The 12,433-nt window shown below is 51.2% G+C and overlaps 6 protein-coding genes across 6 annotated transcripts; 3 read left to right on the top strand and 3 right to left on the bottom strand.

Moving 5' to 3' along the window:
* Positions 1 to 891: 891 nt before the first annotated feature.
* On the top strand, positions 892 to 2,980 carry PFICI_03739 (Mitochondrial distribution and morphology protein 34; the record flags this gene model as incomplete). Its single annotated transcript, XM_007832320.1, has 2 exons — positions 892 to 1,158; positions 1,646 to 2,980. 2 exons carry the CDS (start codon positions 892 to 894, stop codon positions 2,978 to 2,980), a joined length of 1,602 nt encoding a protein of 533 aa, XP_007830511.1.
* Positions 2,981 to 3,837: 857 nt separating this feature from the next.
* On the bottom strand, positions 3,838 to 4,794 carry PFICI_03738 (uncharacterized protein; the record flags this gene model as incomplete). The annotated part of the gene is made up of 2 exons (XM_007832319.1): positions 3,838 to 4,606; positions 4,685 to 4,794. 2 exons carry the CDS (start codon positions 4,792 to 4,794, stop codon positions 3,838 to 3,840), a joined length of 879 nt encoding a protein of 292 aa, XP_007830510.1.
* Positions 4,795 to 5,460: 666 nt separating this feature from the next.
* Positions 5,461 to 6,303, top strand: PFICI_03737 (uncharacterized protein; the record flags this gene model as incomplete). Its single annotated transcript, XM_007832318.1, has 1 exon — positions 5,461 to 6,303. The coding sequence occupies one exon, from the start codon at positions 5,461 to 5,463 to the stop codon at positions 6,301 to 6,303; it is 843 nt and encodes a 280-aa protein (XP_007830509.1).
* Positions 6,304 to 6,423: 120 nt separating this feature from the next.
* Positions 6,424 to 6,819, top strand: PFICI_03736 (uncharacterized protein; the record flags this gene model as incomplete). The annotated part of the gene is made up of 1 exon (XM_007832317.1): positions 6,424 to 6,819. One exon carries the CDS (start codon positions 6,424 to 6,426, stop codon positions 6,817 to 6,819), a length of 396 nt encoding a protein of 131 aa, XP_007830508.1.
* Positions 6,820 to 7,584: 765 nt separating this feature from the next.
* PFICI_03735 (uncharacterized protein) lies at positions 7,585 to 9,504 on the bottom strand (the record flags this gene model as incomplete). Its single annotated transcript, XM_007832316.1, has 4 exons — positions 7,585 to 8,318; positions 8,383 to 8,602; positions 8,673 to 9,153; positions 9,215 to 9,504. The coding sequence occupies 4 exons, from the start codon at positions 9,502 to 9,504 to the stop codon at positions 7,585 to 7,587; spliced, it is 1,725 nt and encodes a 574-aa protein (XP_007830507.1).
* Positions 9,505 to 10,181: 677 nt separating this feature from the next.
* On the bottom strand, positions 10,182 to 12,101 carry PFICI_03734 (uncharacterized protein; the record flags this gene model as incomplete). Its single annotated transcript, XM_007832315.1, has 4 exons — positions 10,182 to 11,204; positions 11,271 to 11,405; positions 11,465 to 11,970; positions 12,038 to 12,101. The coding sequence occupies 4 exons, from the start codon at positions 12,099 to 12,101 to the stop codon at positions 10,182 to 10,184; spliced, it is 1,728 nt and encodes a 575-aa protein (XP_007830506.1).
* Between the last annotated feature and the right edge of the window lie 332 nt (positions 12,102 to 12,433).

The following is a 12,433-nucleotide window of genomic DNA, read 5'->3' as shown; positions in this document are numbered from 1 at the left end:
GTGACAACCTCGGCGGGTTGAAATGGAGGCGGCATGCAGAGAAACCCACCACTGAGGTCGAGATTCTTAATGCACTGACTGATGACTGAATGACTGACTGACTGACAGCATCATCTGGGGTCCCTCCAGGATTTACAACTGTGCATGCAGGTGGTCATGGCAATCATGGTCCCTTTGCCCACTCTTGTCTCGGGGCTTCGAGGGTTCTCAGGTCTTGGTGTCCGGTCATTGGACCGCCGACTCTGCTGCTAGGTCGAGCTAGACCCTTCTGAGCCAACGCGTTTGTTTCCGGCTCCGCGCCTTTAGACGAGAAGCTGAGAAGTTCCCAAGCTTAGCAGCTCTAGGTGCTGCTGCTCCACCCTTTCCACTCCACCTTTCCCTCCCTGCTTGCACTATTTTCTGCCGGTCCTGCGCAGAAAGTGAGAAAAAAAAATTCTGGACGCTGCGGCCAGTGAAAATCGACAAATGCCCCGAACCCGAGGTGCTCCAGAGTTCAAAGCAAGCACACGAGCTGCGCATAGCGTCATATTTTCCTCCGCATCTACCACCACTCAATCACAACTCGACCATCTACTTTTTTACCTTCAGATCTGTCGATTCCTTGTACTACCACCCAGAGCTTCGCCTATTACTGTACTATTTACCGACCGCCTGGAGCTTGATTACTCAGATTCGAGCTTCAACCACTGGCAGCAATTCCGAGCTCTCCTACGCACACCCGGAGCCGCGTGTATCATCATCAACAATCACCACCATCGTCACCAGGAAACCACTCCCTCGATCTGGGGATCGCTACCTGCTAAATCACCATCTGCGACAATCCCTCAACCGATGCATACGATGCGACTCTAATACAATCAAGCCATTTGCCGCCCTCCCCCCACGACAGAAATGGCCTTCAATTTCAACTGGTCGCCTTTGGCGGCCGACGAGTCCTTCTACCAGCGAGCCCGCGATCTCCTCACCACGGCTTTGAACAAGAACCCAAAGCCGCCCATCATTGTTGATGATATCCTCGTCACCGAGCTCAATCTCGGAACTGTGCCGCCAGAGCTGGAGATTCTCGAGATTGGTGACTTGGCCGAGGATCGCTTTAGAGGAATCTTCAAAATGTGCTATACCGGCGATGCGTACTTGACTTTGAAGACGAGAGTTCAGGTATGAGCTACTTTTCACCCTCTACTCTGCCCTGGATGACACCAGCATTCCCCGGTCCCTTTGATGCGATGCGCGACATTCTCGTTGATGACAAGGTCAATCAATTTATTCGCTTGTCTATTTTCCCCAGATCATTTCGGAAGAAGTGGATTCGGATCTCCAGGGTCTCAATTTTCCTAATACTAGCAGCTTATCACGAGCAAGTGCTCAACCACGCGATACAACGCAATGCATTTCTCTTCCAAGCATTAGTTTGCTCTTGCTATTCAACACAAACCGTTTCCATCATCATCTCTACCAATGACTCATCATCGCGCAAATCCCTCTTACATATCCACATTATTCCCCTTGACTCTTGTCGCATCGGTGGACCGGCGCATGAAACAGAGGAAATTGGAGTCACAGGGATGCGCGCTTCTCTCTCCAACTTGATCATAAACTCCAACGCTCGTGCACCACAACAAACACTAATGCGGTAATCACCTAGGCAAACCCCTTGAACACATACTTGTCTGCAAAGCCATCGTTCACATCCCCACAGCCCTTGGCTGCTGCGGCGGGTCTGACGATACCTCTGTCTATAACCTTGTCAGAGATCAAGCTGTCAGCCTTTGTAATATTAGTCTTCTCGAAACAAAAGGGCCTGACGATAGTCTTTCGAAATGACCCACTCGAGTCGATCAAGGTCTCGTCAACCTTTGACTCGATCCAGTTTGTTCGGGACTATTTGCAAAAGACCATTGAGGGTCAGCTCCGAAACCTGTTCATGGACGAGCTGCCATCAATCATCCACAAGCTCTCTTTGCGTCTGTGGTGCCCGGATCAACTCCCACGGGAAGATGCAGACGCATCAAAGGAGAATGCCGACGATGAGGTTGCCGTCGACCCTTTTGCTGCACCACCTCCAGATGCCGTCGACTCGAGAGGTCACGTGCTTGACGCCAATGAACTCGCATCTATATCGTTAGATGGTGGCGCTCAGCTGCACTCTCTTTTCTCGCAGAAGAACTTGCTCAAGCTGGCTGCTCTGAACGAGTCGCACCGGACTCTGTCGCTGTTCACCCCTGGAATTCAAAACGCCATGTTCAGAGCTTGGCTCGGACCCATGGACCGAGCTGATACCGGCCGCTCGACCCCGCTCGCCACTCCAAGTCTGGTGCGAACGCACTCGGTGCAAGGAAGCTCGACGACATATACCTTCACGGACGCGGCCAGCGTCGACAGCGGGTCGATCTCATCCCGGCCATCTTTGCTGAGCTTGAATTCTGCGACCACGGGCTTGACGTTGTCTGGTGGCCGGAAGCGAATGTCCAGAAGAAAGAAGACCCGTGTGGTTAACCTACGCCGCTCCAAGAATGATACAGTCAGCGAGACGGCAAGCGAAGCTGAAGAAACTGCTACCGAAACAGATTCTGTAGCTGGCCCAAGCTCTGAGCCCATGCCCTCCTACATCCAGGAAGATCCCGAGGAAGCTGTACCACAGGCAGAGCCATCGCCAAGGTCGGTACGCTTCAGACATATCGATGAAAAGGTACTGCCGTCGCGCAGCCCTCTGAACTTGGAAATCTACAATGAGCCAGCCAAGTCTGGAAACCATACCAAGGCCTCCAAGGCACAACAAGAGAAGGCCACCGAGGCCGTTTCTGCCAATAACAAGCACAACGAGGGATCCGAGACCTCGTCCGTTATTCTGGAGCAAGCCTGGATAACAAAGATGGCTGGAGAGATTGCTCGCCGAGTGTACGACGAGAAGCAACGCAACCCGACCTTCTGGGCAGAGAGAGACGATGTTCCACCTCCAGCCTACGAAGCAACCCAATAGATGTACAAAACAAGAAACAACAACAATAACCACCACTCACTGCTCTTTTGAAGAGATCGATTTCCTATGTCACACTGTACGAAGACAGCTTGGCGTTGGATTTGCTAGGCGCAAGCGGGTATCGAATTTAGCGATATCCCAATGTTTAATGTGTATTTTACAATGCACTTGTATGGCGTTCAGGGACGGGAAAACTGAAAAGGGATCAACTTTGGAATTTTATGACTTTCTGAGCGGGACTAGATGTTCCGACACGGCCAAATGATATACTTTTGGCATTGGCACAGCACGAGGGCTTCCGTCACTCTTTGGGACGTCTTCGCATTTCCTTTGTCTTATGAAGAGGTATGAGCTGCCGAGAGAGAAGATGGCAATGCTCTGTAAGACAGATGAAGGAATCTAGAATGGCGATAGAAGATTTGCCAAGGGGTTAGGCAAGGACTCGGCTTTGCACGCAGTTTCCAATGTCATCCCGGACGATTCTGGTTTTCGACCGCGCGATGGATGACATTCACTCAGGGCTTAAGGACCCTAGAGAGAATCACTCCAATCTAAACACCTAAATCGAAGATTATATATCGAACACTTGCTTTCAATGACCGTGACTATGCACCAACTTTTGAGTGTGATACTTTGACAATCGAATCTGGCTCGCGCTTCGACAGTCTTAACGATGTCACCTTTATGATACTGGCATGATCGAATTTCTATTTAATCTTTGTATTGTGATCTGGAGATGCACTTTTACATATGATACATTCTATATGGAATACTTCCCTGGAGGCGCAGTGGCGATCTGATACATACAAGTACACTCGGAATTTCTCGCTGGGGCCGTTCATTGTCTATGCATTATGTTACAGCATCCCCTTCCTCCAAGCCCGGTTTGCTAGCTCTTCAATCTCCGGAACCTCAACGGGCCCTCGCACGCTCTGATCGTCCATGGCCTCCACGACGGCCTCGGCAACGATATCGACCTTTAGAGGCTTGGCACCAGCCGCCCCCATGAAGCTACCAAGCACACCACCCGTGACCTTGTTGAAGATGGCTCCAGCACCCGTCATGGCGGCCAGGGGCATGGTCAAGGGCCGGCTCGAGTCGTACATGAAGGGCGGCCGGGGAAAGATGCCTCGCATGCCAGGAAACTCGCTGGCAATGGTACTCTCGGCCTCGCGCTTGGTGCTAATGTAGCGCGCGGGCAGCACGGGGGCACCGCCGGCAGCCGAGACGTAGACAAAGCTCGCGGCACCGACCCCGGCGGCCTCCTTGGCCAGCATGATGGCGCTGTCGCGGTTCATGTTTTCATACGTGAGCTGCTCGCGGGTCTCGGGCGGGCGAATGTCCTTGTCCTCGCTGGCGTGGCGCTCGAGCGGGTTGCCCGGCCGCGCGCCGCCGGCAAAGGCCTTGCGCAGGCCCGACACGGGGGACTCCTGGCCCCGGAGCACGCCCTTGTAGTCGGCCTCGAGCAGGATGCCCATGCTGTGCACGACCGAGTCGGCGCCGCGCAGGAGCGGTGCGTACGTGGCTGGCTTGAGGATGTCGGCGCGCTCCCAGCTCACCCGGTGTGCCCAGCTGGGTGGCGTCGAGGACGCTGTCACTGTCTCCCACTTTGGTTCTCCGGAACGACTAGAGATTGACAAGAAGAAGTCGAAATTAGCTGAAAGGATCATTAAAAACATGGTGAGAGAGGTATATATGGCGTACCTTATTGATGTGACGTCCCAGCCCCGGGCTACAGCATATTTGCAGATTCTCGAGCCCAAGAAGCCGTTTCCTCCGCATACAATAATTCGTTTTGTAGCTTTTGTTGCCATTGTTATCGGTTGAAGAAAATGCAAATCTTTGAAATCCAGTGACTTTCCACGTCTTAAAAGTTGTTCACCAAACAATAAGCCGGCCGAATAGTGTCCGACCAGTCAACTAAAAGACCGTAACGTAAAATGGAGCTCCGGAAACTCTTTTATTCGCACAAAATTCAATCTCTTTTCGAGTTTTATGAAATGCAGCGAATTGCAAGCGAAAGAAAAAAATCCCAAATGAATATATTAAAGCAATTGACTTGATCTGGGCATTCAGTATCATGAAAATCGGCGTGGATCGTGAAATTTCTCAGTCCAAGAGCTCGGCCAGATCTTCACTTACACAGAGCTTCCAGAAGCTCCATCAAAGTCATGTCATCATCGGCGCATGTGCGAGGCTGAGAGCTCCAAAAAATTGGATCAACCAAAAGGCGGTTCCACTTACCCTCCAAGCACGAACGCGCTAGTGGGCAGCAGCACGACGCCCCACCAACTGCATGTGTCCCGCCAAAAAAGTGTACCCTTTAGGCCTTCGGGGTTCCCCAGGCTGAACTTTTACTCTTCATTCTCATTCCCATGGACTTTTACCTATTCATCATTGTCACCATCAACCGTCGATCGTGTCTTTTTCTCCGAGGCCATTCATTAAAGGCGCGCGACGCGTAAAGAGTTTCTTCCACAATGGCACCCGCTAATGCCGGCAAGCGAGTCAAGGGCGTACAGATCTATCGCCCCTTCATATACGGCACCACTGCGCGTCCCTTCAACGACACTGACAACATTCGTCCCCCGGGCGTACCAATCGACCACACCCACAGCTGGACAGTATTCGTCAAGGGAGTAGAGGATACGGATATCTTTTATTGGCTCCGTCGCGTTCAGTTTAAGCTACATGAATCGATTCCGAACCACTTGCGTACTTGCGACGCTGAGCAGATCATCCGAGACAACGAGAACAAGCCCGCGGCCAAGAAGCAAAAGGGTTTCGTGGTAAACGAGACGGGATGGGGAGAGTTTGAAATCACCATCAAGTTGTACTACGACAGCAAGAGCGGCGAGAAGCCCCAGACCTTGTACCACCACCTGCGCCTTCACCCGTATGGCCGCACAGAAGAGGAGAGGGAGGCCATGCGCAACAATGGCACTGGCGAGGTTCTTGCTTGGACATATGAGGAACAGCTTTTCAATGAGCCGTTTGAAGAGTTTTACAAGACCCTGACGTCGGGGGCGCATAACAAGGGACAGCCGCCGCCAGGCGGCAAGGGCAAAGGCAAAGGCAAGGCCGCCCCCAACCAAGGCAAGCAAGAGGAAGGCGACGTCAAGGAACGCAGTGCCATGATACCATTGATGAATCGACCTGGCCAACCATTCTCTCGGGAGACGGAACAACTGGAACTTAAGAGGTTGAAGGAGGCAGAAGAGAAGGTTTCAGCCATGATCCTTGAGCTCAACAAGCAGACGAAGCAGAAAGAGACCGAGTTAGCGGCCCTCAAGGCAGCCAATAGTCAGGCTGCACCGGCATAGAGCGTCGGTGCCAGCAGCGCCGTGACAAAGGATATACCGCTACATGCAAAGGACTCGAACAAAAAATCGCAGCAGAAGAAGAAACAAACGGATTCTCCATCCAAAATCGTCAAGCTTAAGATGCCCGCTTCAATGTTGAGCGACGCCCCTGCTCACGGCACTAGGGGAGCTATCAGCGGTACCCGGGCACAGAAGCAAATCGCTCGCGAGCAGAAGGCGGCCGCGGCCGAGGAGCAGATTAAGCGCGAAGCTGACACGGTCGTTGAGACTGCCCGAAAACAGCGCGAAAAAACCATGGAACTCTACGACAAGAGGCTCCATAAGAGGGCCAAAGCCAGCAAGAAGAAAGTGGCACACCGTGCGGAATCATTGACGCAAGAAGATACCTTCTTTGTCCCGGATGTCGAAAATGTAGAAAAAGCCATAAAGGCCGGAAAGCCCGAAACGGCCGAATATGCAGAAGATTCTGAAGACTCTGAAGACTCCCAAGAGGAGGAAGATTCCGACGATGTCTAGGAGCCAGGCCAACGACGTTCACGTTATGGCAGGGCCCTCCAAAAGAGTAACCGTGCAAGGCGCTGATCTTAAGCACAATGTCTTGGGGTTCAATGAGAATGTCATTGCGAAACCCACGCCCTAAATACTGTGCTCTTTGCTTTATTGATCATTTCCAGCGACTAGACTAGGAACTGATAATACCCCAAGACGAATACCAAGCATCAGCACAAACGTATGGTCACAGGCTTTGAGCTATGCAAATGAGGTAGATACTCACTGACTGTACTAAAGCAACAAACTTGAAGACAGAGCAGGGGCTGGTCAGATGGCTTTTACGGATCGAGTTGCAACTTGCAAATGTCATTACGCAGGCCGGAAAATGGGCCCAGCAATTTTCTGCAAACTTGCGAATTAGCTTGGTTCATCCGGTCTTCTTTCCTAGTCGAACATATGGATAGTCAAGAACAGGATAAAACAGAAGGTTATTGGTGCTTTGCCTTCACAGTAAAGTATATAGTGGCGTGGTAGTGTACAGGTCAAGATCCCATGTATCTATCCTCAAGCAGTTGTAGAGGTAGTACTAGCAATCATATTGCGTCAGAGGAAATTCTAAATCATACGCTTGAAATTCTTAATAGTGCGCCCAATAAGAATAATGACTTGATTTCAATATGAGGTATGATTGTTAAAAAGGCACAGAAATATTACGTTTTATGCGAGAACACAACAGCTGGGATCCTTTTCTCCAGTGCCGAAGATCCTTTGCATACAGATTCAACTAGGTTAGATTCTTCCTTTGGAGGAGCATTTCGAGCCTCCCGTCGTGCTGTTCGCAGCACAATTTGCGTCTGGCCAAGACATGTTGACACCCCCTAGATCAGCAAAGACCTCATCCCAAAACTCACATTCGGAGAAATCCAACTGCGTAGTCTCGCCAGACTCTTGAAACCAGAGCCCACGCGTCTGACAAGCGTCAAAGAGCGGCCAGGACTGCCCCTCTACAGAAGGGTTCCCCCGTACCGCCATGGCCGTCCACGCTGCTGTCAGCGCATGACTGAGGGCGAATTCCGCGGCCGTGGCGTTGCAGCTGCCATTACCCCAGGGCTGATTGACGAGGTTGCCAAAGACAAACGGCAGCTCGGCCGTGTGGGTAGAGAGGAAAAAATCCGCCACGTCCGGCGACGGGAACGCCGTGCCCGACTCCCAGAGCCACGGACAGCTCGGGGTGTGGTTGAAGCGATATGCGTACGCTTGCGTGCCGGCGGCCGAGGCGGCGCGCAGGGCCTTGTAGGTGCTGCAGGTGTAGCTGGACTGTGTCACAATGTGGGTTATGGCCGCGACCACGGCTTCGGTCGTGGTCGACCCGGCGCTCTCGAACAGCGAGAGCGGGTATTGTTGGCTGATGGCGGAGCTGGCGGGGCCCCATTGAGCGAGAAAAGACGTGTAGTTTTCCTCGGCTAGAGGCTGGTCGCTGGTCAAGTAGATTGGGAGAACGAATAACGTGGCGTCGAATTCGTCTGTGGTCAAAAGGTTATGCGTTAGCTTTTCCTTCTGCATGTTGGAGGAGAAGTAGGTACTGACTTGATCCCGCAATGATGGGAACCTGAGAACCAACTTCCAAAGGCTGTTTCTTGATGATTTCACCATCGAGGACAGTGCCGCTCAAGCTCGTGGTGTTGGGTGTGTTGATGGCAAAATTGGAGCCGACGCTCAACCCATTGCCAAACCCTGGAGCCAACGCCGGCGTCGTTTGAAAGGCCTGAATGAGTTCATCGGCGGATTTGGATTGTAGGCAGATGAGCTGAAGTGTTTATTCAAGGAATCAGTACAAAATACAGCCCCGTCCATCATTTGGGACGACGAAAACTTACGTCGTTTGTGCTGCAGTTCAAGGTCTCTGCGAAACTGGAACCGCTGAGCTGTGCAATGTCGTACGGTACTATGTCTTGGCCACCGCCTGATTCAAAGATGGCGGCAGAAATGAGCGATTTGGCTTCTGGCAGAGTCGATACGACAAATGCATCATCGGCTCCGGCACTCTGCCCAAGTAACAAGACTTGGGACGAGTTGCCCCCAAAGCTGACAATATTCTCCTTGACCCAGCTCAGAGCCGCCAAGTAATCTTGAATCGCCATGTTGCCTTGAATGCCGGCGCTGTCGAGGGCCAGAAAACCCAGCGGACCGAGGCGATAATTGAAAGTTACAACGATGGCGTCGGTTGCGAGACTGCAGGCATCGTAAAGAGGGTAGGAGGCCGCGCCTCCAATGTTGCCGCCGCCATAAGCCCAGACCTTGACGGGGAGAGAGGAAGTATTTGTCGTGTCTGGAGGCACGTACACATTCAAGTATAAGCTGTAGTAGTCAGTCAGTCAGTCACGCCTAAAAAAAAACCATGTAGGTCCATTATGCTCACCAGTCTTCAGATGGAGTTGGATTCTCCACGTCGAATTCGGAGCCCCATTGAATACAAGGAGGCGCCACGTGGGTGGCCTCGAAAACGACTCCGGCTTGAGATGTGTTCAATGACAGAGGTTGCGGTGGCATGAAACGCAGTTCGCCAGTGGGAGGCTGTGCATAAGGAATCCCCAAGAAGGAGGTTGCTGGTGAAGTATTGCACGTCTGCCCGCGGAGGGCGCCGGTGGACAATTGAACGATGGGATCGTGCTGGGCCAGCACGCTGCCTATGGCCATGAGGCTTGCCATTGTGCTTTTAAAGGACATTACAAGATCTGGTAGAAGGCAGTGAAGTGATTGTAAAGATGGGAAAAAACAAAGTGAGAATTTCTTGGCTGAGAGAGAGGTACTGCCATGATTTATACCAAATTTCTCTGCCTCAAAATATTTGAAGTACAAGTCCGTAAGACGTAGCGTTAACAGATCTCGTCATTTTCTACACGATAGTCGTGGTAAGACTGATGCAAGCTGGCAAGCTATATCGACGGCAATGAATTACAAAACATCTTGATTCGTCAATGCCAAAAGCAATGTTCACCACCTGGTGCCTATGAGATATTCTAAGCCACTACGAGGATCCGGTATAATAGCGCTATATAGTACGCTTTACCCAAATTAGAAGCATTTCGAGAGATGTGGGCGGCTTATAGTCTAGACTTTGCATGGATCTTCTAACCCAATTCAGAGGTATTTTGAGAGATGAACTGCCTAGTCCGAAATAGTTGTGGCAGAGTTGGGTGTAGGCAGACACTTTGCTTTTCCTCCCTCTCGAAATTGAAATAAAAAAAAAATTGCAAGTTTTATTCGCCAAACGCGACAAGAAGTCCAACTCCTTGTAGTGAAACTTGCACCCTTAGGAGAAAAGAAAGAATGTTCCTCCCTCTGTTTTCTTCCCATTCATGTACTACTATCCAAGTATCTTCTCGTCAAGTGTATCCATATGCTATGCCAAACCCATAGACATCCCCAACATGTCTCATTATCTTGCGCATCCAGACTGACAGGCTCTTGTGTTCGTCAATCTTTGCCTTGTTGTCTATACCGTTCTGCCCAGCATTTATACTCTGTGTTGCGGCCTGGTTTCTTCCGTGGCAGACATTCTGATCGCTACTGGACCGAGTGATATCGAGCGAAGTATCTTCTCTCTCGAACGGTAAGATAGTGCTGTATACCTGGGCGACACGCAACGGAAATATGAGGAAAAGAGCTCCAGCGTGCCCATAGTTTGGGTGTAGTAGGAAGTCAACAGTGCGACAGATATCGTGTACGGCGTAATAGTCTGATTGACTCTCGTGTGGAAATAGTAGTGGTACGTTGGTCTTAAAGCAGAAGCGACGGGTTGCATCACCAGATTTGCTTCTGCCCGCATCTTGCGGAATGCTAGCTTCGTAGGAAGAACAAGGCGGTGGCGTATGGAGGTGCTCGAGTTCCTGCATGATATCCAGACTTCTCGCTAGACTGTGGAGGATTAATAGGCAGGTATGGTAAAAGTTCATCTCGACTGCTCGATAGAGGTCATTAAAGAAGAGCACGCTGCCGTAAATTGGCCTTCCTGTCTCGCTGTTTACTGGAAGTGGAACTGCGCAATGCTGGTTTCGCGCCGCGCCGCTTCGCCCAGCAACCGGCAAGTCATGGCAGCAATTTGGATGATCCAATTCCCATTGCCACCGTATGTCGAGTAGTTTGATATACAGAGAGACTATTTTCGCCCGCATTGACGATCGAAGGTCGTCAGCCCGAGGATCACATGTGTCGTCAGCAATAATAGTGGAGTTTTGTTGTATTTCCAATAGCCGCTGCTGATCTTCCAACAAGCCTGGGATACAACAGATGATGTCCATATATCGTGCTGTGAGAGACTTGCTCCCGGGATCCTCATCCCATGGGACTTCCTGCCAACAGGGCTGTTCTAGAAAGGTCCTGTGCTCGCCTTCCATATGTAAAACCATCTGTGGCGAGGTCTTGTTAGACTGCACAGTTCGAATTTCAGGGTACAATAATGAGAGATTTCTTACAATATGTGCTCTAGCCTGTCCTAATATCAATCTCATAGATGGCTCGCGAAATACGGCTGGGCCACATGACTCAATCAGAGCAGCCAACCCGCGAACATGATGCTTACATGAATCTCTCGTCGTTGCTGCAAGCAACTGAGATTCTTAATTAGCTCTGAACGCTCTCTCCTCTCACTGAACAATGAAGAGCTCACCTCAAAGACTGTCATATTCATGATGATAGCCAGCAGTGGCACGTTGTTTGCGGATCCGTGAACGCTATTATGCTGCGCCAGCATGGCCCGAAGCTGCTCCAGCGCCATGCCAGACAACTTGGTCGCTTGGTATACGGTCTGGGCATGTCGTGTCAGACGTCCTCGCAGGAGCAGCGTCGCCGCTTCAGTCGAGACGTGCAGTAGATGATGCTCTCGATCAGGCGCTTGCCCATGATGATGCGAATCTACGTGAACGCCTTGCGCCAAGAGAAGTTGGTGTATAAAGTTCTCGGCCTGCTGAAAGGCGGGTCCTTGATGTTGGGCTGAACGGGCAGCGGTAGAGATGGTGAGGGTTGAATCTTGCCGCTGTGCTGTCAAGACCCTGGACGCGATGCTCTTTGCACGGGCATTCTTTGGCACACCGTCGATGAATATCAACGGCCGATCGTAGCCCTGACATGTATAACCGGTCTTTTCACATCGGTAACATGTTGGGCGTCGTTCATCTATGTAGCCAACCCATGGGTAGTCAGTAGAGCGTCTAGTTGCGTCAGATGGTTATAAATGGCATACCGCATCGTATATGCCGGGACTTGCAGGTCGCACAGGCTTTACTACGTCCCGCGACGCCGACCATGGTGACGTTTGAGCCAAGAGTGAGCTGGTAGTCGTCGCGCCATATGCACCATCTGCCAAGGAGGGGAGTTGATGGGGAATGCTGAACATGGGACAAATCAAAACACCATCTGTCTCCGTGGCTTGGTGCACAACTACTAAATGCTTAGCGCTTACTATAGTGCAGGCGAGAACTAGTGTGCATTAGTGTTTCGAGATTAGAACCAACTGCTCCCCTATGCAGATTCAGTATGAGACGCAATCAACATGTGCTGCAAGAGTGCCATTAATTCCAACTATAAATTGCCGTCCATATTCACAAGGACGATTGCTCCGTTTATAACTGTGGCTGTC

Source organism: Pestalotiopsis fici (genome assembly GCF_000516985.1).
Source record: "Pestalotiopsis fici W106-1 unplaced genomic scaffold PFICI_Scf_2, whole genome shotgun sequence".
Taxonomy (NCBI): Eukaryota; Fungi; Ascomycota; class Sordariomycetes; order Amphisphaeriales; family Sporocadaceae; genus Pestalotiopsis; species Pestalotiopsis fici.
The sequence above is the reverse complement of the archived record's forward strand: the minus strand, read 5'-3'. Positions and strand labels throughout refer to the sequence as shown.